At 47.7% G+C, this 25,709-nt stretch overlaps 1 protein-coding gene across 1 annotated transcript; it reads left to right on the top strand.

The window, feature by feature from the left end:
• The first annotated feature begins 5,671 nt into the window (after positions 1-5,671).
• LOC101780994 (E3 ubiquitin-protein ligase RNF181) lies at positions 5,672-6,172 on the top strand. Its single transcript, XM_004955000.1, has one exon. It carries the CDS (start codon positions 5,672-5,674, stop codon positions 6,170-6,172), a length of 501 nt encoding a protein of 166 aa, XP_004955057.1.
• The last annotated feature ends 19,537 nt before the right edge of the window (positions 6,173-25,709 follow it).

Here is a 25,709-nt window from a genome sequence, read left to right as displayed (position 1 = left end):
AGGCAACCCGGCGGTGGGCCGGCCAGTCAAGCTCGCCGGCAGCGAGACCAAGCGGCGCGGGAGGTAGAGGAGACCGAGGGGACTCCGTTTTGACCCTTACCTTGGGGATTCGGCGATGGGAAGCGAGGGGGCCGGCGTGGGAAAAAAGGGCGGTGGGCGGAGCTCTGGTGGCGGCGCACAGCGTCAGTGGAGAAGGGGGGACGAGCTAGAAGGCGAGGTGAGGTGCTGGCAGGGGCGGCCGGCCTCGGCCCCCTTTTATAGGTGACGGGAGGGGCGGGCGAAGGTCGGAGGTGATGATGGCGGCCGGACTTCCGGCCGGTGGCGTGCCGGAGTGGACGTCCTCGTGGATGGTGTGGTGGCTCAGTCGACGAGGAGTACAGGGAGTCCACCGAGGTGATGGCTGGCGTGACGTACGGTGGGACGGCGGCGACCGGCGGCCGGCGACGTGGCGCGTGCGGCCAGGCGCTAGGCGCCAAAGGCCGGGCGTGCGGTGCGCAAGCGGGCGCGGGCGAGCGGGCGGGCGCTGGACGAGCGGACGCGCTGGCGCATGCGCTTGGGCGGGCGCGTGCGGCGTGCGGCGGCCTGGCGCGGAGTGGCGAGCGGAGTGCGGGCGGCCTGGTGCGGGCAAGCGGCGTGCTATGGTGGAGCGGCGGCAGGAGCCTGCGCGGGCGCTTGGGCGAGCGGGCGTGTGCGAGGGGCCAGGGGCACGCTAGCGCTGGCGCGTGCGCTGGAAGGACCGAGGCTAGGTGCCGGAGGTGACTGAGCGGGCATGCGTACAGGGCCCGACGCCAGGTGCAGTGCTGGCCGCGGTAGAGGATAAGTGTTGTGCGCGTGGGAGCCAGGGAACGCTGCATGCAGGGACCAGACAGGGCCAGGTACAGGCACGTGTGCCAAGGAGAAGCAAGCACTCGGCCAGTAAAAAGGAAAGAGAAGCCTACATGCGGAGCTAAGCGGTGCATGCGGCCAGCACCAGGTTCCAAGGGAAAGAAAATAAAATAAAATAAAATGGTGCATGCATGCATGCATGCATGCGTAGGAAAAAATTAAGGTGCTGCTGGTGCGAGAAGCATGCATGCATGCGTAGGAAAAAAAAAATAAGGTGATGCTGGTGCGAGAAGGAAAAAGAAAGAAAAAGAAAGAAGGAAAAGAAGGAAAAAGAAATAGATGGCGGCGATTGTGGAAATGGTCGCGGGCACGCGCGGCGGTCTTCCGACCGGCACGCGGCGAAATTTGCGGGGAACGGAAAATGAGGGTTGACGACGTCAGGTGCCGGGACGGCTGGTCCGACGGGAACGAAAGGATTTTTCGGGAGCTCAACGGTCGGAAAATTTTGGAATACATTTTTAACGAGTGATTTAAATTGGTAATTTTTACTGGCGTTACAACGCGCGACGCCAAGCTCGACACGACGCCGATGTCCATCAGATGGCGGCGAGGGTGGCTGACGCAGATCGCGACCGGTCCGATGAGGAGCACGAGAAGGTGCACCCCAGGTGTGGTGGCCGACCGAGCGACCGGAGCAGCAAATGAAGCTCCAACCTAGAAGAACCAGGGCCTCGGGCTTTCGGTCGCCGCATCTAGAAGGTGCCCTTCCCGCAGCGTTTCCAACCGCCCACCAACATCGCCAAGTACACTGGGGAGACGAAGCCTGATGTATGGCTCGACGACTTCCGGCTTGCCTGCCGAGCTGGAGGAGCAGACGATGATTACTTCATCATCCAGTACCTCCCCATCTGCGTAGGGGAGTTTGTTCGAGCGTGGCTCGAATTCCTTCCGCCCAACAGCATTCGTGACATGGCGAAACTCAAGAAGGTCTTTGTCGGGAACTTCTAGGGGACCTAGGTCTGCCCTGGGAACTCCTGGGACCTCAAGAGTTGCAAGTAAGAGTCCAACGAGTCCCTGCGGGATTACATCCACAGATTCCCGAAGCAGTGCAACTCCCTCCCTGACGTTGTTGGCGCGTTCCTCTCAGGGACAATATGCAAGTCCCTAGTTCACAAGCTCGGCTATGTGAAGCCCAAGACCACCAGCGAGCTGCTCGATATTGCCACCAACCACGCCTTCGATGAGGAGGTGGTCGGGGCAGTCTTCAACACCAGTTGGGACAAGGGCAAAGCCAAGTGCGAGGATCGGGATGAGGGCTCCTCCACCCAGTAGGGTAAGAAAAACAAGAAGGATCGGCGCTGCCCAACTGACCCAGCCTTGGTCGCCGTGGCCGACTGATCGGGTAAGCAAGCCCAGCAGGGCTAGAGCGATCACTTCAAAAAGCTCATGGAGAGCCCCTGCACCAAGCACGCCTACCCCGTCAAGCACCTGTACAAGGACTACGAGCTTCTCAAGCGTTTCCTTTGGCAAGCCGGCAAGCCAGGGAAGGGAAAGGCAAGGAGGATGCAGCCAAGAAGGGAGGCGCCCCAAGCAATGAAAGAGAAGGCTTCCCCGACCTCGAAGCCTGCCTGATGATCTTCAAGGGGGTCCGACGTCGACCACTCCAAGCGTCAGCGCAAGGTGCGCTACCGATAGGTATGCGCCGTCGACTCATCTGTCCCTACTTTCCTGCGCTGGTCGAACTACCCGATCACATTCGACTAGAGGGACCATCCGCCTTGCATCCCTCGATTGGGTTGGTACCCGCTCATCGTCAACCCCATCATCAACAAGAAGCACCTCACCCGGGTGCTCATGGGCGGGGGGCAGCGGCCTCAACATCTTGCATGTTGAGACCCTGGACACCATGCACATCCCACGGTCCGAGTTCCAACCGGTGAGCACGCCCTTCCACGGCGTAATCTCGGGGATGCAGGCGTACCCGCTCAGGTAGATCGACCTGTTCGTCACATTTGGCGACCGTGCCAACTTTCGCACGGAGGTCCTAACTTTCAAGGTGGTGGACTTCCCTAGGTGCTACCACATCGTCATGGGACGGCCATGTACACCAAGTTCATGGCAGTCCCCAACTACACCTACCACAAGCTGAAGATGCCAGGACCGCACGGCACCATCACAATGGGTAGCACCTTCTTGCACGCCTACACATGCAAACACGAGTGCTGCTGAGCTCCCAAAGCTTGGGAAGGAGCTAGCACCAGCGATGCCCGACTACAATGAGCCGACCTCCATGAGCGCCTTCAGTCCGACCGAGGAGACCATGGTAGTGGAGATTGACCCCAGTGATGCGACCAAGGTAGTGCGGGTTGGGACAAAGCTCCCGACTAAATAGGAAAGCGAGCTCGTTGACTTCCTGCGTGCCAATCGGGACATCTTCATATGAAATCCTGCTGACATGCCGGACATCCCGAGGGAGGTCACCGAGCACGCACTACGCATTGCACCGGGCTCGAAGCCCGTCAAGCAACGCCTGCGCTGCTTTGACAATGAAAGGCGTAGTGCTATAGGCAAGGAGATCACCAAACTCCTAGCGGCCGGTTTCATCAAGGAGGTGTACTGTGGTGGAATCTCCCAACTTAAACTGGTTTAAATGCACCTAATCATTGTCGGAACAGCAATTATCCGAAATGCACTTAAAACAGCATAAGTCCGGTAGTCCGTCGAGTGTCCCTAGGACTCCTCGGAAGAGCCCAGTCAAGCATCCAACGAGCTCCTTACTAATTTAGAGTAGGAAGGCAAGCCCCAAAGCATAACCTTATTTTTAAAGTTCATGCAATATCTATGTTACTTATGTTTGCGCATTTAAGTTTATAGGAGTTGATTGAAAACTTAGTTACTTGATCTCAGGTATCTATGGTTGAATACTAGTATGATAGGTCGAGTAGCCACAATGCTAAATAAGGACTCGGTAAAAGTCGAGTGATTTCCTATCACTTGCGAGTCATAGGAGTTGCTTGCTTATTAATACTGCAACCATAAGGATGACGGACGGAGTTGGGCATTGGTTCTGATTCATTGGAATTCGCCCCGTCTGTCTAGAAAAAGATGCTAAGGTTGAAATGTGTTTAGAGCTGTGGTCAAGTGTTTGAAAGTACTAATCTCATACCTAGTATGGGATAGGGAAGCCTAGTACCTGATTGAACCGGCGCGTGGCTTTATCCTACTATCTCTGGAACGAAGTTTCCCCTTGTGTATCATGTGGGTACAAGTGCAGTCACGATACGGCGACATTTCAGGACCGTGGGGCCTTGTATCCAAGGGAGGTAGGGCATGTCCACGTGCTCGGGGATTGTTGGGGACGGTTGACATGTGTGGACCCGTCATGGTACGCAATGTCATGGGGTTAGGTTCACCTTGCAAGGTTTAAAAACTCGATTAGTATCGTCTGTCTCTCACAGTTTGAGACTACTTGACCCACTTCTGCACTAAGTAACAAGTGGAACAAAGAATGATTACTTAATGATGATGCTTGGAATAAAATGTTTGCTCAACTTGCTTGCTTAGAACAGGTGCTTACCTAGAATGGTTAATCTACTAGAACCAGCTACTAAAACTTGAAAGTAAAGATCTACTTTAGATGCTTTTGGCAAAAACAAACCCCTCAGCCAAAAAGCGTTGCATGTCTATAAGTTGGTGGAGTAGTTACCACCCAACGGTTAAGTCTTGCTGAGTATTAGTATACTCAGCCTTGCTTGTGGCTTTGTTTTCAGGTAATGTGGTAGACGTTGATGAGTGTGCTGCCAGTTTGACTTGGCCGACCCAGTTCTAGACGGTCGAGTGGGACCCGTCCTCGATCGGCGAGAATCGTGGTAACTGATGTCATGGTCAGCTTTACCATGATGTTTCTGCTTCGACGTTTAGTTGCCATCCTTTTTCCGCTGCTTAAACTCTGAACAATTTACTTTATGCACTTTTAAACTTTTATGGTGTAATAATTAAAGTGGGACATATGTATTAATCTACTGTAATGTTGTAATCTCTGAGCTCGATTTCGTGTGAGCAAGCTTTTCGTTTCGATCCGAAACAAGTGGTTTATCGGTATAACCCGCAGAACACCCTTTTGTAACCCCTTTCTCTTTTCTTCTTCTTTTTTATTTCCTTTCTGATATTTTATTATTAATATATAATTAGTATGGGTCCTAACCCCTCCTTTTCCATAAAAAAAATCTCATGATTTTTCGCTCGATAGAATCACTGCTGTTTTGGCGGCGCGGCGGCCGCGGCTCACGGGGAATCCGTGAGCGGAGGCCCATATGCGGCCCACCGCACTACCCTGGCTCTCCCAGGCTAGGCCACACACATCTCTCGACCACAGCCATATGTGCCCTTTTTGTCAGTCCTATCCCTGTCTTTCCTACGAGCGGGTCCCAGATGTCGGTGTCCTCCTCTATGCTATACACCGGTGGTTATAGATAGAAGATGGATTGTGAGGACTCTGACTCCGTGGGAACATCATCCTAGCCTAGGAGAGCTCCCGTCGATCAGCACTCGGTTCGGAATCGAATCGAGTAGACGACGACCAGGAATCGGAGTCGCCTGCTGCTACAAGGATCGGAGTCGGAGTATCCAGATGGATCGGTGATGTGTTCCTTTTCCGATCCGATCCGGTCCTCAATCACCGCCTCCGATCCGGCCTCCGCCGGCAGCCTATGTATAGTAGTGGTAAGCAAATCAAAGGGATACATTCGCAGATCGATCGATCGCATTGCTTTGCTCTCTGCTCCACTCCAGCGATAGACCCGTCCGACCGGGCGTCTTCAGTTCTTCTCTCCCCCGATCCTCGCCGATGGACATTGCGCAAGGCCAAGGTTACCCGCTGGAGATAATAATTATTACTGATGATAGTACCCCGATGCCCACCGGCAGGCGAGCTCGCCACGACATTCCCGCATGGGTGCATTGGCCGGAATTTTATCCCCGGAGGGCGAGCTCGGAAGCCCCCCGCAGCAGCAAGCGCGCTCGCGTCGCCGCCACCGAGGATGCCATCCTGGGCCTGCAGGAGGTGACGGGTCGCTCGGGGGACGAGTGCGCCATCTGCCTGCAGGACTTCCGCGCCGAGGAGACGCTCAGGGCGATGCCCTGCTCCCACGCCTTCCACCAACACTGCATCTCCCAGTGGCTCCGCCGCAACGCCGTCTGCCCTCTCTGCCGCCACGAGCTGACCGCTACTCCCACGCCGGAGGAGAAAGAGGAGGACGGCGGCGGCGGCACTCCGACGCCCGAGGAGGACAGGGAGGAGGAGCGGGAGCGCGACGGGAGACCTTTCGCTATTTTTTCTGCCTTCTAGAGAAGACAGGAGAGGAGAGATGAATGTTGTATAATCGAAAGATCATCTTTCTGTTGAAAGCCTGAAATTCGTGCTTGTGCGAGTATCATATTCTCTTCAATTAACATTCTTCTCCATGCTGGATCTTCTTGTTGCTAAAAATACATAACCATTTGATATATTTGTCATCCGATTGTAATGCTATACTGATCTGCAGTTTGCAATGCTAGCAAGTTCTGAACGACAAATGTTTAGGATGCCAGATGCCGATGCCTTTTCCTTCTTTTATAATCAGAAAAGGGGCTCACTGGATCACAGGCGAAGTTGCAACTGTCTCCAGATTGCTGCAAGCACAAAAACTGGTTTCGTCCGGCACAAAACGCCAGGCACCCATGCCTGAGAATACAGACAGTTTCAAATCCACTAACTAATGTCTATCACAATCAGGTGAAGATACTAAATATATATCTATTTAAGTATTTTGTTAGAATATTTAACAAATGGGAGAGATATCAAGCTAACATTTTTTATTGTTAGCTATGTACCCTCATTTTTTCAATTTAAGAATCCGTAATAATTCTCACGAGACACGCTAGGAAAAAAATAAACCTTCAAGATTGAAACAAAAATAAAAAATATCCATAAATCAATCCTATAGACTTTAATAATTACATCCATTAGCCTATTAAGTTTCCTAAAAAATAGACAACACGATCATTATTAAAATATTTTCAAGAAAACCCACTAAAATTATATCTAAATTATCAACCTTTGCAATTATAAAAAGAATCTAAAGTAACCCCGTAATATTCAACTAAATTATCCATACATGTCATTCTAAAAATAATTTAAAATATTCTTCTAGATTTGTACTAAATTATCCACGTGTGTCGTTATTAAAACTAACCTAAATTAACAACTAAATCTTAATCAAATTATATGCATGTTTCATTATATAGAAATATCGAAAAGTAAATTAATATATGATTCTAAATTATCTATTTTTATCATTATTAGTATAGAAATACTATGTTAAGTTTACGCATGATGGGTGTCATCATATACACCATTTATAAATGTACATGAGCAAGCGATGGAAAATATTGATTTTTATGTTAAACACAATATATGGAGTTGCAATGCAAAGTGAAAAGGTATTAACGTTGATGAAAATGTGTATAGAGTAATTACTAAATTAAAGACAATCACACTTGGATAAGAATAAGTACATATCTGTACGAGTATTGTGTTAGAATATTAAATAAATGAGTGAATCATAGGTAGACAAATTTAATTATTAGAAAGGGATCTAATTTTTGAAAACTTTACAATACAACAGCTCTTAAATTATGGACCCGTGCTGGAGAACGGGTTGATGGACTAGTAACTTTAAACCGATTAGGCATCTAGCACAACCATTGTAGCGCATCAATCTTCCTCCATGAATACTATTCAACATTTTCTTACACTTGATTCAACAATCTGTTAACTATATGTTGTAACAACTCTACCTTAATTAAGTGTACTTAAACTAAAACAAGTCATTAGTCACTAAGCAAAAGAGGTGAAATGTCCTTTTTGACCCTAAAAGAGCTCTTTTGGAGTTAAATATAAAACTTAAGTTTTTATATACAAACCGTCGATCCACAGGAGCAAGCGATCCACCGGAACCTCCGGGTGCTGGTGGACACCACCGCCGTTTAGCAGGCGGGAAGCTCCGCGCCGTGACAGCGCCATGCGGCTTCTTGCCCAACCGGAGCACTGGGGCCACATCAGCCGAACCGCTCCATTCGTTTACCCCCACAGCCTCGTCGCGTAGGGCAGAGCGCCGCGGCCGCACCACGACCCGACCCAGCACCAGCTCCACGTCGTTAGCCTATGCACGAGCGGATCGGGCCGAACCATGACGTACGCAGCTTCATCCACGCGTGAAGCGTCCCCACATAAGTAGAGACTAAATGTGATCCAATTATCAGTCCCAGGAGGCTGATAACACATTTATTCAACAGATAGTTCAGAAACCGTACAGCTCACGAAGGAGCGGGTGGGCAAGCCACACCCAAAGTAAAACTAAAGAGATAACAATACAAATCCAAGTTGCAGTCCAGTCGGACTCTGGGCTGCAATCGGAACTATGCGTCAGCGGAAGCATCCTGCAAAAGGGCCAACACCGCAGGCAGCGTTGGGTGCAGACGCAACCTCCTACTCGAAGTCCTCGGCGACGTAGTCCGGGTTCTCCTCTGAAGCAGCCAAATAGGGGTGAGTACAAGGTACTCAACAAGTCCAACCCCATCCACGGAGGGGGATACAACAAGAATATGCACAGGGTACAACAGGGATATGGTTAAGGTTCATTTGCAATAAAGCTAGATTTTGGACACATGCAGGGGTTTATTTCAAAGAATTTTCGCAAGGCATTTTCTTTAGTAACCGAAACATTAAGTGGGGTTGATCCTACACAAAGGATCCAAGTTTTATCGCTACCGGACTCCCCGTCCGCCGTAGCGCTCGGCACAACTGCCGGACACTTCCAAAATCCAACACACGCCATAAAAACCAACCATCTCCAAATGCTAGTTATGTGACCAAGTCGTAACTCGTCCAATGCCATGGACACGGCTACCTGGATAGGTTTTAACTCTGCAGAGGTTATACACTTTTCCCACAAGTAGGGTACCGCAACATGATCACCTTAGTGACGGTGCGGATCCTAACAAAGCCATTACCCACCTTAGCCAAAACCGACTAGTCAACACGGAAGCACCCAAGGGGTTAACGGCCTATCCACGAGGCCGGAACCGGGACCTAAGTCACCAAGAGCTTACTCCTTTGCTATGGGCTCCCGTTGCTCACCAGCACACCTGAAGCCTAGCAGTTTAGCTAGTGGGGTTTATGCTAAGCCGTTGCCCATACAACGGTCGAGTGGTTGCACGATGGTTGAATTAGGCAAGATGACACATCAACTCGGTCCTTAGCCATGACAAGATGGATATCTCCCGACCTTGCTCAACCACTAAGGTACGAGCCTAACAATATGGCATTTCACACAAGAAACACCCATCCATCTCGCCCATACACCACTTCTCTTTACACCCAAAAACCCATCTACTCAGTTGAACACACTCACACATTTATTTTTTGAATAAACAAGTGTGGTCATGATTGAATATGAGTAACGAGTTCCTAAGCATTCTAGCAGTATTTATCATCTAAATAGAGCAACTCATATTTAGAGACAAATATAGGTCAACAAGGAATAATCATAACAGTCAAGGGGTGGCTATCCAACCATGTCTTGCAATAAAACAATATGCATTTTATAAAACAGGCCAATAGGTTGTGTTTGAAAAACTAGGTATTAAATATGCATCAAAGGGTGAGATTGGACTTGCCGTTCTCAAAGCCCTCCGGGAGCTCCTGCTCGCGGTACTGGTCCTTGGGCTCGGGCTCGCGGTCGAACTCCTCCTCGTGCTCCTCCTCGGGTACTCCGCGATCTACGGCACACACAAACGAGCACACAATAAATAAAAAGGAAATAAGATTTTACCCGTCGAGCTCCGAACAGAGAATGTGAACGGAAAATAGGTAAGAGAGGTATTTTCATGAAATTTGGATATGCCTCAGCGAAAATATATGAGAGGAGGCCGTGGTCAAATTTGGGATCAATTGGAGGAAGTTTGGCGCATGAAATGACGAGCTAAAGGAGTGTTAGGGGCTTAAAACAAGGTTTTAGGACTAAACTGCGAGAACCAGGGACTTATTTATATTTTTTTCAGGAAGGTGGAAGGGCGTATTCGCGAAACTTCTTTGAGAGAGGTGGGAGGGCTGGTTTGTAATTAGAGGAAAGGAGGGGGTTAGATCGAAATTGAAGGGGATTCTCCCCTTCTACTTCCTGGAGCACGGGTACAGGGAGGTAGGAGGCAACCCGGCGGTAGGCCGGCCAGTCAAGCTCGCCGGCGGCGAGACCAAGCGGCGCGGGAGGTAGAGGAGACCGAGGGGACTCCGTTTTGACCCTCACCTTGGGGATTCGGCGATGGGAAGTGAGGGGGCCGGCGTGGGAAAAAAGGGCGGTGGGCGGAGCTCTGGTGGTGGCGCACAGCGTCAGTGGAGAAGAGGGGACGAGCTAGAAGGTGAGGTGAGGTGCTGGCAGGGGCGGCCGGCCTCGGCCCCCTTTTATAGGTGACGGGAGGGGCGGGCGGAGGTCGGAGGTGATGATGGCGGCTGGACTTCCGGCCGGTGGCGTGCCGGAGTGGACGTCCTCGTGGATGGTGTGGTGGCTCGGTCGACGAGGAGTACAAGGAGTCCACCGAGGTGATGGCCGGTGTGACGTGCGGTGGGACGGCGGCGATCGGCGGCCGGTGACGCGGCACGTGCGGCCAGGCGCTAGGCGCCAAAGGCCGGGCGTGCGGTGCGCAAGCGGGCGCGGGCGAGCGGGCGGGCGCTGGATGAGCGGGCGCGCTGGCGCATGCGCTCGAGCGGGTGCGTGCGGCGTGCGGCGGCCTGGCGCGGGGCGGCCATTACGAAAGTAGCCTAACTTAACCCCCTAAATTTCTAAATATTTCCACATCCGCCATTATACAAAACAAACTAAATTAACATCCTAGTATTCACTTATACCATTATAAAAATTAATTAAAATAACTCTATAAACTACATCTACATTGCATACCACTAACATGATAACTGAAATTTAAGTAAACCTTGAAATTTGTATCTAAATTACCCACATATGTAATTATTAAAAATAACATGAGGTAAGCTTAAACTTGAATTCAAATAACCCTTCATAAAAATATACCACAAGGTACACCAATATATGATTCTAAATTGTCTATTTCTTACATTGATAGTATAGAAAATAATAATTAAGGTATGTACGCGTGATGTGTGTCATTGTTTATATATATACAGAGGAAATGATAAGAACATAGATTTTCATATTAAAGACAATCACACTTGGATAAGAATAAGTACATATTTGTACGAGTATTGTGTTAGAATATTAAATAAATGAGTGAATCGTAGGTAGACAAATTTAATTGTTAGAAAGGGATCTAATTTTTCAAAACTTTATAATACAACAGCTCTTAAATTATTGACCCGTGTTGGAGCACGGGTTGATGGACTAGTAACTTTAAACCGATTAGGCATCTAGCACAACGATTGCAGCGCATCAATCTTACTCCATGAATACTATTCAACATTTTCTTACACTTAATTCAGCAATCTGTTAACTATATGTCAACATTTCAAATAGGCTAACTCAACATTGCACGGAGATCGGATATTTTTTTTTGAGCTCTTTTTTTTAAGTGTCCCCCTCCCCCCATCTCACCCTGATTTTCCCACGTGCGATACATGCTTCAACATTTTCTTATAACTACTTTCAACAATCTGCGAATCCTAATTCAACATTTCTAATAGGCTAATTCAATGTTTCACGAGAGTCGGGTATTTATTTACGATTAGCTTTTTCAAGGATGAGGTGTTTATTTTATGGTTGGATTGCTCCCCCACCTTATCTTAGCCATCAATCTACTATAGCATAGATCTCAAATACTGGAAATCATGTAACAAAAAAAAATTATGAAAGTTATATAGGTTTCAAGGGCAAAGCTTCCCGCCTGTGTGCGAAGTGGGCTTCATCTCATGTAGGAAGAGAAAATTTAAGGATCGAGCTCAATAATGATCAAACTCGAATGCTATATGTTTTTTTCTAATAATAGATAGGACTGAGTTGAATTGTGAATGAAATATGAGGATCATAATCTATTACCATCCTTAGCTGCTAGTCAATTTGAAAAAAAGAGTGCAATGTAATAGCTACTCCCTCTATTATAAATTCTAGGTCATTTTGGTTTTTGTAGGTTCATAGATATTATTATGCATCTAGACATATACTATATTTAGCTGCATAATAATATCTATGCACCTAGAATGTCAACACGACCTACAATTTGGAATGGAGGGAGTAATGATTTAGCTCAGTTACCTAGCGCACCACACATACTATGGTTTGGGGTCATGCACCTAGCGTGTGTCAAGGAAAATGATTGTACTGTCGGGGATAGATCCCAGTACCCGCAAGGAAGAAGAAGACGGACTCCTACTATGACTCATACTTTGTAATCCTACTAGGACTCCTTATAACTGACTTGTAATCCTGCCCCCTGAGTATATAAAGGAAGGTAGGGGTACCTAGATCAGCAGCTTAGACCAACAGAGCTTAGCTCAGAACCATCGTCAATAGCCAACAACCAGGCTACACAACACCCAAGCGCAGGGCGCAATATACAACACCCCAAACAGAACTTAGGATATTTATCTACTTTAAAGGCCTGAACATGTATAAATTTGTGTCTTGTGTCTTCGCTTTTACCATCGAGTTTCAAGTCCAACGATTCCCCCACCAACCAATCTACTACCTCGGTGTCGGATTTATAAGCTCGGCAGTCCAACAGGGGGTTAACCAAATGGTTGATTTGTAGGTGGAGTGGATTGCGAAACTAGGAACTTGAAGGTGATAGCCAGAACACAAGGGACACAAGGGTTTTGGACAGGTTCGGACCTCCGAAAAGTAATACCCTACATCTTGTATGTTGGTGCTTGTATTGCTCGAGAGTTGATGTGGGATTGTTGGGATACCCTCGGGGTCTGCCCTTAGCCACCTTATATAGGCTGACAACCTAGGGTTACAAGTCGGTTTGAATCTAATCTACTCCATAGTTACATGGAAGGTAATCTGAGTCGGACTACAATACGTGTCCCACAATATCCGGGCTGATTCGAATCGTCCAGCCTCCTTGACTTGTGCTCCAAGTATCTTCATGTCCTCAGCCCGCACACCCTGGTCGGGCGGGCCCACTTGTCAATTTCGGCCAGTATCCTGGTCAGTGGGGACCCATGGGGTTTTTTTACCCATATCCCTCAAGCCCCTGAGTGATGTGTAGGCGAACAGGAACTTGAGGTTATCACAGCGAAGCTTAAAATATGGTCGGTTGAAGCTGCGATGGCATCATGGTGACAGAGAGGCTGCACAGTCCTCAAAGAATAAAATCCGAGCGAATGCAGAGCCATCGCACAGAGCGAAGTTGAGTGTCGAGTTGATGGATGTTGGGCATCCAACAGGTCAAAGCGAAGGATATGGAGATCGTCACAAGATGCACTCCATAAGAGTAGCCCCCGAGCATTGAAGCGATTAGTATAATCAGTCCAATAGTCCAAAAAGAAGAAAAAATTGATCCCAATAGTAGGTCCAAGTGCCTGAACAAAAGGATAGCGAAGCCACGAAGGCATGACGACCAGAAGTAGACGACCAGCCCCCAAGGATGAGGACTAGTGGAACCACGGAGGCACGCCGACCTAAAATAGGTGCCTAGCCCCTTAGGACGAGGACCGATGGAGCCGCGGAGGCACGCCAACCTAAAATAGGTGCCCAGCCCCCGACGACGAGGACTGGTGGACCGCAAAGGCATGCCGACCTTAAATAGGCGCCCAGCCCCTAAGGACGTGGATTGACGGGGCCACGCTGACCTGAAATAGGTGCCATGCCCCCAAGGACGAGGAGGACGAGGACTGGCAGAGCCACAGAGGACGCCATTGAAAGCACAACGGAAAACCCATGGACACCGTCCCGCGTGTGCTGTGGTAATGGAAAACTCGCAGATTACGTCCGATGTGTGTGCCGCAATAACGGGAAGCCCGCAAATTCCGTTACTAGGTTATGCCATCACGCCCCTCAAAAGCGCAAGGGGAACAGAGTCATTTCATTTCTATCTGTAACACTCACAGCGTCGCTACCACAGTCCACTAAGTGCATCGCTACCGTGCCCGCGAACCCTAGGCCGCACCTCCGTGATTCCCAATCTGCTCACACGTACTTCGCTGCTGCCGCCGAGCCATCACGCCACCGTATGCGCATCAAAACCCTAGCGTCCATCAGATCGAAATCGCAAAGCTTAGAAACCGAAGAAATGGTGCAAGCGAACATTCCAGATCCCTCATTGAAGTCAATGATGACAGAGGAGCATATCCAGGTGATCATCGACCGGGGTCTCCTTGGGTCCAAGGCTCTGCTAGACTAGAAGCCAACCGCTAGCCAAGATTTCCTGACGGAGGACAAGACAGAGACGGTGGTCTTCGTATCATTCTTCAAGCACGGATTTTGGATCTCGTGTGGAGACTTATTCAGGGGTATGCCGTATTACTACAAGATCGAGCTGGTACATCTAAACCCCAACTCCATTCTTGACATTGCGGTTTTTATCCATCTGTGCAAGGCATATTTGGGCATCCCCCCAAACTTTGATCTCTGGAGGTACTTGCATCAGTTGAAACCCGTGTCAACCAAGGGAAAGACATCATGAGTGTTTGGGGATTGTGGTTTTTCTCTGCGGCCGAAAAAAGTCCAGGAGTACTTCGACCTCCAGTTGAAGGATTCCAACAAGGGCTGGCACAAAGAGTAGTTCATAGTCGCCAACCAGCAGCCTAAGCTGCCGCCGTATACTAGATACAGGCCAGTGGTCATGCCCGAGTGGTCGAGCTAGCCGACCTCGAAAGAGCAGGTGCAGGTGCAGGTGAATCAGTTGCTGGTGAAGATCGCTGACTTGAAGGCGCGTGGTTGACAGCCGGAGTGGTCAGCATAAACTTCTGTCGAAGACTGACGCAGCCAATCAAGCACCGAGTGCACCCCGCGTATGAGTACACAAGGCCGCAGGACCCGACCCGGGAGGTCCAACGTAAGGTGCCCAAGGATGAAATCGTCAATCGGGTGTTCGAGTTCTTTGGGGGCATTATCAAAAACAAGAGCTGATTTCAATGCTGATTTACTTCCAGAGCTGGCCGACCAGTATCAAGATGTGGCGGAGACAATGACTTGGATCTGTAAGATAAAAACTATGTGGTGTATTAAACCATAAGACAGGATATGTGATGCAATTGACTTAATCGTATGCGGAGAGAAAAAGAGGCTCCATCCCTCCCTTGGTGTATACGGTAGGACAACGTGTACCCAAGGCCTGTAGCCGCTAAGCACCTAGCCTTGCCTTACCAGCGTCCTGCTGAGAGAGGATCTCGAGCTTGTAGGAGGGGTGAATTTAAGGTTGTCTACGTTTCGCGAGCTAGAACGTCAACCACATGAGTTAGTCGTATTGCCTTGAGAGGGGGAGGAGAAGGATGTGAGACCCGGAGGTCGGTGTCTGGGGGAAGCCCCCGAGCTTAAGAGCAAGTGGTCTATCGAACAGGTCGGACAGCCCCCGAGCGTCAGGAATAGCTCCGACATAGGGACAATAAGGCAGTAGGTATGCAAAGAACCTCAGAAATTTTATTTATTCAATAAATAAGGGAAAATAGAGTACATAGCTTTTAGATCTAAGGGTACAAACACCATAGATACTCGATGTTCCACGGATTGGGGACGCCTGAGCCGTACGCCCATTAGAGTCGATAGGTGCCTGGCTGGATGACTTCTTTGATGATGAAGGGGCCCTCCCAGGGGACAGCTAGCTTGTGCATGTCCTTGGTAGACTGAATCCAGCGAAGCACCAAATCACCAATGTTGAAGGAGCATTCTTTGACATTCTGATCATGGTAGCATCGTATCTGTTGCTCGTGGCACGCATGCTAGATGAGGGCTGCCACGCGATGCTCTTGGAGGCTGTCGATGTCGACCTGCCGACTTGTTTCTACCTTGCCCTCCTCGTAGTACTGGATGCATGGGGCGCCAAAAGCCACGTCCGATGGCAGGACGACTTTTGAGCCGTATACCATGAAGAAAGGGGTGTAGCCAGTAGCTCGGCTCTTTTGTGTTCGTAGGTCCCAGATGACATGGGGTAGCTCGCGTAGCCACTTGGTGGCGTACTTGGACGCGTCGTTGAACATGCGGACTTGAGGGACTGGAGAACCATCCCATTTGCATGTTCGACCTGACCGTTGCAACGCAGGTGCGCTACTGAGGAGTAGTGCACATCGATGAGGTTGTCCTGGCAAAAGTCCTAGAACTCAGAGCTTGTGAACTGCTTGCCAAGGTCAGTGATGATCCTATTTGGCACTCCAAAGCGGTGTGTGATTTCCTCCATGAATTGAGCGGCTTTAGACGACTCAATGCTAGTGACAGCCTTCACCTCAATCCACTTGGTGAATTTGTCAACTGCCACGAAGATATGGGTGTAGCCGCCCGGAGCGGTCTTGAAGGATCCGACCATATCCAACCTCTAGCATGCGAAGGGCCATGATGGCGGGATGGTGCGTAGGGTCTGGGCTGGTAGATGTTGCTGCTTGGTGAAAAATTGGCACACTTTGCACATTTGTACGAGCTCCTTTGCATCGGCTACTGCTGTTGGCCAATAGAAACCAGAGCAGAATGCCTTGGCAACCAAAGTGCCCGAGGCAGTGTGGTTCTCGCATGTTCCCGAGTGGATCTCGTGCAGGAGGTCGAGGCCCTCGCTGCGCAGAATGCACTTCATCAGGATGCCTGTGGATGCGACTTTCCTGTAGAGCTCCTTAACGATGACGACATAGTTTGCACTCCGTCGAGCTAATTTTTCATGTTCTATCTTATCCTCTAGCGCCATCTGATTAGTGATCAAGGCAATAAATAGGGCGCGCCATTCTTCTTCTACCTCAATCATCATGACGTCAATATGAGCCGGGGCCTCAACGCTGCCATTGACTTAGTCCGGGTCCAAAACATTGATGGATGGTTTCCGAAGATCTTGTACAAAGACGCTGGCCGGAACCTGTGCACGCTTGGAGCCGAGCTTGGACAGGCATCGGCGGTGACGTTGTGGTCTCTAGGGACATGGTGGAACTCAAGACCATCAAAGCGGGCCTCAGGTTGTGGATTTTCGTGCAGTAAGCATCCATGGACTCCTTGGTGCAGTCCCAGTTCTTGTTGACTTGCTCGATGACGACCTTGGAGTCGTTGTACGCAAGGATACGCTTGATCCTAAGGGAGACGTCAATGCGGAGGACATGGATGAGAGCTTTGTACTCGGCACCATTGTTGGTGGCCTTGTAGTGGATCTGGAGCACGTACTTGAGCTGCTCACCTTTGGGGGATATGAAAAGGACCCCTGCACCAGCTCCTTCGAGGTTGAGGGTACCATCAAAGTACATAGTCCAGTGTTTTGGCCTCTCCAGGGAGGGTGACTTCTGGATCTCTATCCACTCAGCCATGAAGTCAGCCAGGATCTGCGACTTGATCGCATGACGCGGGCAAAAATCTAGGTCGAACTTGTCGAGCTCCATGGACCACTTGACAACTCGGCCGTTGACATCCCTGTTGTGGAGGATTTCAACGATAGGGTACGAGGATACCATGCAGATTTTGTGCACCTAAAAATAGTGGTGCAGCTTTTTTGATGAGATCAAAACTGCGTAGAGCAATTTATGAACCTGTGTGTATCGGATCTTGGAGTCGTTGAGGACCTCACTAACGTAGTACACCGGTTGCTGCACCATGTGGGCATAGCCGAGATCTTCACGCTCGATAACTAGCACGGTGCTGACAACATGCGTCGTTGCAGAGATGTAGAGGTAAAGCGTTTCTTGGTCGGCCGGGGCCGTCATGATGGGTGGAGTGGTGAGGAAAGCTTTGAGCTCTTCGAGTTCCTTGTTGGCCTCGTCATCCCACTCAAATTTGTCCACCTTTTTGAGTAGCTTGAAGAAGGGCAGACCCTTTTCTCTGAGTTTGTTGATGAAGCGGCTGAGGACCGCCATCATGCCTATAAGCTTCATGATGTCTTTCTTGTTGGATGGTTTTGCCATGTTTTTTATCATGTCCACCTTGATGGGATTGGCTTCGATGCTGCACTATCTGACCATGAAGCCCAGGAGCTTTCCAGATGGGACAGCTGTCACACCCAGTTTTAAAGGCAAAACTAGATGACTATCATATGTGTGTCAGGATCAAGTTTCACACATACGATGACTTCAGTAAATATCAAATACAGTGTTATAGCGTAAAGAGATAATTACATAAATTATGTAACCAGAATTGAGATAGAAATCTCTAATATAGGCAGCGGATCTCCAAAAACTCCACAGGCAGCTGACTGGTGGACTCGCCTAGAACTCTTCCAAAAACCTTAGTAATCTTCAAAATTCTCCGGGTCTGAGCAGCAATCCGGACGTTCTAGATGCAATATATAAAACACAAGCGTGAGCACCTGTTGTACTCAGCAAGAGAGAAATATATATGACATGCAAGGCTTTATAAGGTGGAAGGCTGATAAGGTTAACTGCGATTAGCACTTTTAGTTGGTCAAATTTTATTCATCATCTAATACTAGCAAATGTAAGTTTATACCATCCCACAATTAATATAGAGCAATGATATACTATAAGCATGAACATAACATATAACACAGTAGTATCATCTTCAAGTAAATTAATCATGTGAGGGTCCAGGCCGCTCTTGATCGTGAGCACGGCTGTTATAACAGTTTTACACTCTGCAGAGGTTGTACATCATTACCCACAAGTCGCGTAAAAGTTCAGGTGAACTTTAGACCCAACCATGTTGTGCAAAAGTAGGCACAATACCACACTTCCGAGGTGTGATTGCATAGGGACGCTACGAGGCCTTTACAAAGACTTCCCTAGTGTGTTCCAGTGCACGAGGTTCCGCGAGTCATTCCCCCCTTAACACCAGTCCAACACTAGAGTCCTCTAATTAGTTAGCCAAGACCAGAGCCATTTAGTCCTTGTGGCTGTGCTGTTTTCCTGGGTGGTTGCTCCATGTTCCGATTAAAAATATATGGTCTTGTAATTAAATCAACACATAGGAACATTGAGTAAATAGATAAATTAACCATGTTGTTTATTAACCAACCCAGTTGAGCAAGCTAAGCATAATCTACCCTCAAGATTAATTAAACAACCCGGCTGCAAGGTATGATCAAGAGAAACTAGGCATTATCCTTAATAGGAACACATCATGTTAATGCATGCGATAAACAAATATTGTGAATCAATGCATGTCAATTAGGTATAAACGGGAATGACCAAGGACACTTGCCTTCCTCAAAGCCCTGCTGCTGCTCAGAGTCTTCAGTCTTCCTCTTCTTTGGATTCCTCGAACTACGCTTCTCCTATACGCGTCACACGAGCACATACAAGCAAACCAATGCATTTAATTAAAAACAGTATACCAATCATCAAAAATATTACTTAAAAGCAGTAGCAAACTAATCTACTCGTTAAGATGAACGCGTGAGCGAAAGAATCACTCAAAACGGAGCTAGAACGAAGAAGTTATGAGATAAACAAGGTGGCAGGGACCCAGATGCAATTAACCATAGACGGTAGGGGCTAGCAAGAAAGATTTGCAAGACACACGTAAAAGTGCTTGCAAATAACAGAATTTATAGGGTTCTATTTGCAAAAGATCTCGGGTAGGACTGGAACCTGAGAATCTAGCCTTTCCAGGGTCCTTTTTTGCAAAACCACAAGACACAAACTTTCCGTCAGAATTTCCATTTTCTTCCGGAGCTAATCTGTAAAGGAACCTTTCTTCAACCTCCGGTTGCACCTGTTCTTCCCGTGCACTACCAGCGGCGCTCGCCGGCCGGCCAGCTGCGGAGCTCCGGCGGCCCGGCCAAGACGAAGGGGCGACGGCACGGCCTACAGGCGTGCAGGGTCGGGCTCGTGCGGGCGCAGCGCAGGCGCGCGCGACGCGGCCCGGCAAGCAGACGAGGCCGGCCATGGCCACGGTACGGAACAGGAACGGGAAGAAAGAAAAAAAGGAGAGAAACAAGGGAAAAGCCGAAAACGAAGTCCGATCTCGCGCATGGACGGCAAAACGGAACGAGATCGACGATACGAACGTAATGGTGCGCTCACCTTCAGCCGAGGACAAACGGATTTGCCGGATCTGCTCGTCAGAGTTTCGCGGGCGGCTTGTACTTTGATTTCAGATCTACGTAGCTAGGAGAGTCAACTCGCGAAAAGGGTTTTAGATCTGAAATCCTCACGTCGAGAGGAATGCGGTGATGTATATATATATAGGCCAGGTGGAGGTCAGGATTTATTTCCTTTTTTCGAATTAATTTCCAATTTAAAAATAATTTGAGAAAATCCTGAAATCATAATTAAATTGCGAAAAATATTTCGAAAGCTTAGAAAAATTCAGGATAATTCTTGGAGGTGATTTGGGACACACGGAACCCAACTAAAAGACTTGGAGCTCTGGAAAGGATTTATAGAAACCTCCAAAAATTGGATTAAGCTGAAAGAAAATGAGAATAAATCCCAGAAAAATCTGAAAAATTCTCAGAGGAAACTAAACATCGCCTAAACGCATTTTTAAACCTTTTCACACTCAAACAAATAAGAAATGCAACCAGCATGCAATGCAACACACTTAAACCTATGGTGCATTAAGTTAATTTAAGAAAAAGATTTTAATGCCTAATAAATTCACATAGAAATCTTAAGGCCTTAAACGAACTCAAACAACTTCTAAAGAGATTCTAATTAATTTTTATTAAATTGAAAATGATGAAAATTAGGGTGTTACAACACCGAAGACACACTTGCCCGGGTTGAGTTTACAGTGATACGCCCGGAGGTTGTTGAAGGTTTTTGCGAGGTCAGCTATGAACCTCTCCTCATATTTTGTCTTGAAAACCACAGCGTCAACGTAGGTCTCAATGTTCTTGTGTAGCTGTGTCACGAGGCAACCCTGGATTGCCTTCTAGTTGGTGGCGCTGGTGTTTTTCAACCTGAAGGTCATGGTGTTGTAGCAGTAGATACCGAAGGGTGTTATGAATGTTGTCTTGTCCTAGTCAGCAGGACTAAGGGCAATCTGACGATAGCCTGAGTAGCCGTCGAGGAAGTAGAGCAAGATGCTCCCAGCCGTAGAGTCTACGACCTGATCGATGTGCGGAAGAGGGAAGGGGTCCTTAGGGTAGTGCTTGTTCAGGTCCGCGTAATTGATACACATTCTCCATTCACCGGTTTTCTTTTTTACAAGGATTAGATTTGCTAACTAGCCGAGATGCTTACATTAACGGATGAATCTGGTAGCTAAGAGCTTATTTAATTCTACCCTAATGGCCTCCTTGCGATCTTGGGCGAAGCTTTTGCTTGACCGGTCATGTAGTCTTGCTCAAGTCCAAGGAGTGCTCAGTCAGCTCCCACAGGACACCGGGCATATCGGATGGCTTCCACGTAAATATGTCTGAGTTTTCCCGAAAACAAATGGTGAGTGCGAGTTCCTGTTTCTCAGAGAGGTCGAACCCTATGAGGGTCATCTTGGTCCGATCTTCTAGGCTGAGGCAGATCTTCTTGACCTTGGGATCGGGCTGCAGCGCCGTGGTCGTCGGCTCAGTCTCTCGGATCGTGAGCTGGTCTTTGTCCACCTTCTGTGCCTCGGCAAGCATGGCGATGGCCTTGGCCGAGTAGTCTAGCGCTTCAGCGAGCTGCACCACCTCCTTGAGCAGAACACGTCTCAATTGGTAATAGCCTCGGATCTTCTGTCACGCAGCACGCATACACAAGATAAAAAGATCTCAGACGTGCAAACAGCAGTGCCAATTCGCATACACAAGACACAAAGATCTCACGCTCGCAATGGCAATGGCTAAATAGGGATTAAGAGCCTAAACATAACATGCTAACTACTCGGGAAAAATATGGCTGAAACAAAAGCATGACACACAATATTTATATTTATCACTAAATAAATTTCAGTAGTTTCACATTCTACAAATATGCTACATAATGTATGCATCTCTTTTCTTTCAGGTCAAGCTTCGACGATGACTCTCTAGGATGCTCAGCGTACCTCTAGTGGCTCAGCTAGTTCTCAAACTCAGGAGCTAAGTGCCAATTGCTACTCGGAATATCTCCATTGGGTCAGCTAGCTTCCAAGCTTGAGGGTTAAAGTTCCAATTACTCCTCGGAATACCTCTGGTAGCTCCGCTAGCTCTCAAACTCGGGGGGGGGGGGGGAAGAGGGGTTAAGCACCAATAACTACTCGATGTGGCTCCTACGACTCACATGGCGCATAAGCTCGGGGGTTGGACACCGCAAAACTACTCGGATGATGACTTGCACCCTTGGATTGATTATTTAATCATTACAAGACTCGGGAGCTGATAAGATACATCCAAAGGATTTTTTCAAGATGAAAGAAAAAGATTCAAGATTTTATTGACCCTCAGTCTGATTCTTCGATTCAACCGAAGGCTCGGGGGCTACTTCCACCGCACTCTATATCAGCAAAGATGAAATCAAGACTATAAAGGGCTTGAGCACACCATAGCCTTATGACAGCTTTGAGGAACTTTGAAGATTCAGCCAGACAAGTACTCGAAGAGCAACAAAACTACTCGGTGAGGATCTAAAAAGTACTCAAAGGCTACTACATTCGACTATGAAGCGCTTGTCGGGGATAGATTCTCAGTACCCGCAAGGAATAAAGAAGACGGACTACTACTAAGATTCCTCTGTAATCCTACTAGGACTCATACATTGTAATCCTATTAGGACTCCTCCTTGTAACCAACTAGTAATCCTGCCCCCTGAGTATATAAAGGAGGGCAGGGGTACCTAGATCAGCAGTTTAGACCAACAGAACTAAGCTCAGAACCATCGTCAATAGCCAACAACTAGGCTACACAACACCCAAGCATAGGGTGCAATATACAACACCCCAAACGGGACGTAGGGTATTATGCTACTCTGGCGTCCCAAACCTGTATAAATCCGTGTCTTGTGTCTTCGCTTTTACCTTCGAGTTACAGGTCCGGCGATCCCCCACCAACCAATCTACTACCTTGGGATACCCCTCAGTAGGTTGCTAGGTATAAACACCGACATGTACATCTGTGTTGATATGTGTTGCCTAGTTAATAGAAAAAAATCATGATCCACGTAAATAGATTTGATCGTATATTGTGTTCCTCATCTACCTGTCATAGATCGGCGTTGGGTGTACCGGCCGTCCGGAACCTGCTGGGATGTTTTCTTGAAGGCCTCAGGCACCAGTCACCAGGCAGCAGGCAGCAGCGTCCCGTGTGTGCCGAAGGGGCGGCCACCGGCCAGTGTCCTGTGTGGCCGTGCGGACGCGAGGACGTGTGGCGCGTGTGTACCGGTCCGACCACAAAAGGTTCAGGACCAGTTGAGGTAAACTGGTTTGAGGCGCGGGAAACCTAGCTTGTTTGGTTTGAGGTGCGGGAATCTAGCTTGTTTGGTGTTTGGTTTGAGGAGCGGCTCCGTCCAAGACCAGTTGCTTCTTCACAAAGATCATTTTCCCTAGGTTCGGAGGGTCCCAGATGAGGTCATCCGATAGAATTTGAGGAGACATTGTTGTTGGCACTAAAATTGGGCCAACAGACGAAAGCACTCGAATGTGCGGTGTGCAGAGGGGTTCCTTGCTGCTCATCTGCACAGGCTGGTCAGACCGATATGATGGCCAATCAGATCGGTTTCGCCGGTGAGCCCGGCGAAGGAACCAACAAACATCCGCCCAGGAGGGACCTCGTCAGGGCAGGCGCACCTTGGATTGCCTAGACTCGGCAGACCAGCTAGAGCGCCTCCTCATGCCATGGGGATGGAAGAAGAACAGCACGTGGGGTTGGAAAAGGAGGGGAAAGATGAAAAGTAATGGATTGATTTGTGATCGATTGGATACCCTCAATCGGCCGTGGCCCTTTGTATTTATAGGATGGGGAGGTCTTGCCCTGTTAGGAGTCGAAACCCTAACAAATCCCGTGTCAAAATACATCTCCTAACTCGGACTACACAGACCAAACCGGTCTGACCACCCAAACCGGTCTGACCGGTTTTCCTAGGTGCAGATCTTCTAGAGGTCATAACTCTCTCATCCGAATTCCAAATCAGACTTCTACATATGCATTTTGTTCTACTCAACGAGAATTACGTAATGGTAAAGTTCAATTTGCATTTTCAGAACCGGTGGGGAGACCGGTTCAGAGACCTGACCAGTCAATTTTAACCATCAACAACTTTACTGCATATTACTGCCTGCGGCATGGATAGCTTGGTGACGGATTGGTCGATACCATGCCACAAACCAAACGACGTGATTAGGCTCGGAGTTTGGATCGGATGGTTCCGGATGGTACGACGATGCAAACAAACATGATGTTAAGTTCGGGGGCGTTTTCTTCCACTGTCTTATTTTTAGCACGTGTCACATCGAATATTTAGATACTAATTAGGAGTATTAAACGTAAACTATTTACAAAACCAATTACATAAGTGGAATCTAAACGGCGAGACGAATCTATTAAGTCTAATTAATCCATCATTAGCAAATATTTACTGTAGCAACACATTGTCAAATCATGGAGTAATTAGGCTTAATAGATTCGTCTCGCCGTTTAGATTCCACTTATGTAATGGGTTTTGTAAATAGTCTACGTTTAATACTTCTAATTAGTATCTAAACATTCGATGTGACGGGTGCTAAAAATAAGTCAGTGGAAGAAAACGGGGTCTTCGTCATCTACGACTAATGAGAAAATCAAAGGTACCACGTGGCACGGGCAAGCCGGACACATGGAGCGCTAACAAGCGCCAGTTGCGTGAGAAATCAAAGATTCCATCTCCTTTACAGAAGTTCAAAATCATTTTAAATCGATGAATGAACCTAGATCTTTTAATGCAAAGTTTATTTTACATTTCGTATGCTAGCTACACGCAGAGCAGCTCTCGCCTTGGAGTCTCCTACAGCAGCTCACTCATCAATAGGCCGAGGATAAAATATGTGAACGTTGAATTCACAAAGTTTTTTTTCTACGATGGAGAAAATTTAATATAGGCATATAGCCAAATAAATTGGTTGCAAATTTTCTCGACAATTTAGTTGGCCGTGAATATTCCTAGTATATCTCCCACACTATGCAATCGTACATTATGCAACAATCAAATTATATAACCTATGATATATTTCTTTAATTCATAAAGCAATATTTGCTTTTCGTATAATTCCAAATTCTTTATAATTACTTCTAACAAATTATATAAAAAATATAAAACCATGCTAAAATTAAAACTAAAATGTGACACAAAGTCCTTGTATTTATGGATGGAATTTTTCAAGTAGCTCTAGCTTGATGAACGTGCATGATGCATGGATATATTTTTCAGATTAGAGTGCTGAACTGCTGATAGATGCTTGAGTATCAGTAGATACAATTTACAGAGTATATGTACTCCTAATACTATGTCTGTATAGATAGACTATTATATGAGTAGGCTATTTGTTGACTACTCACTCCATCTCAAAACATAGCTCCGTTTAGGTTTGCACTCAATCAAATATTTTCAACCTTGATCAACAATATTTCTAAAAATGATTTATTCATACAGAAAAGGTTACATATTATTGTAGTTGTTTCCACTATGAATTTAGTAACATCAATTCTACGTTGTCAATCTTTATGAAATTTCCGCTTATATGGGGTTATTGACTGTTCTCATCTCATGTCATATTGCTCCGCAGAATGCTAGACATTCGCCGCAAGGGTGATTTTGTAGCTACTGCATTATTTTACTGTCTTGAAAGTGCTAAACACACTTAGTTCAA

This window comes from Setaria italica, chromosome I (assembly GCF_000263155.2).
Source record: "Setaria italica strain Yugu1 chromosome I, Setaria_italica_v2.0, whole genome shotgun sequence".
Lineage (NCBI taxonomy): Eukaryota > Viridiplantae > Streptophyta > Magnoliopsida > Poales > Poaceae > Setaria > Setaria italica.
This window is presented reverse-complemented; position numbering and strand designations above follow the sequence as displayed.

Excerpts from the sequence above, each read along its gene's own strand:
- LOC101780994 (XM_004955000.1), top strand. The coding sequence starts at position 5,672 with ATGGACATTGCGCAAGGCCAAGGTTACCCGCTGGAGATAATAATTATT.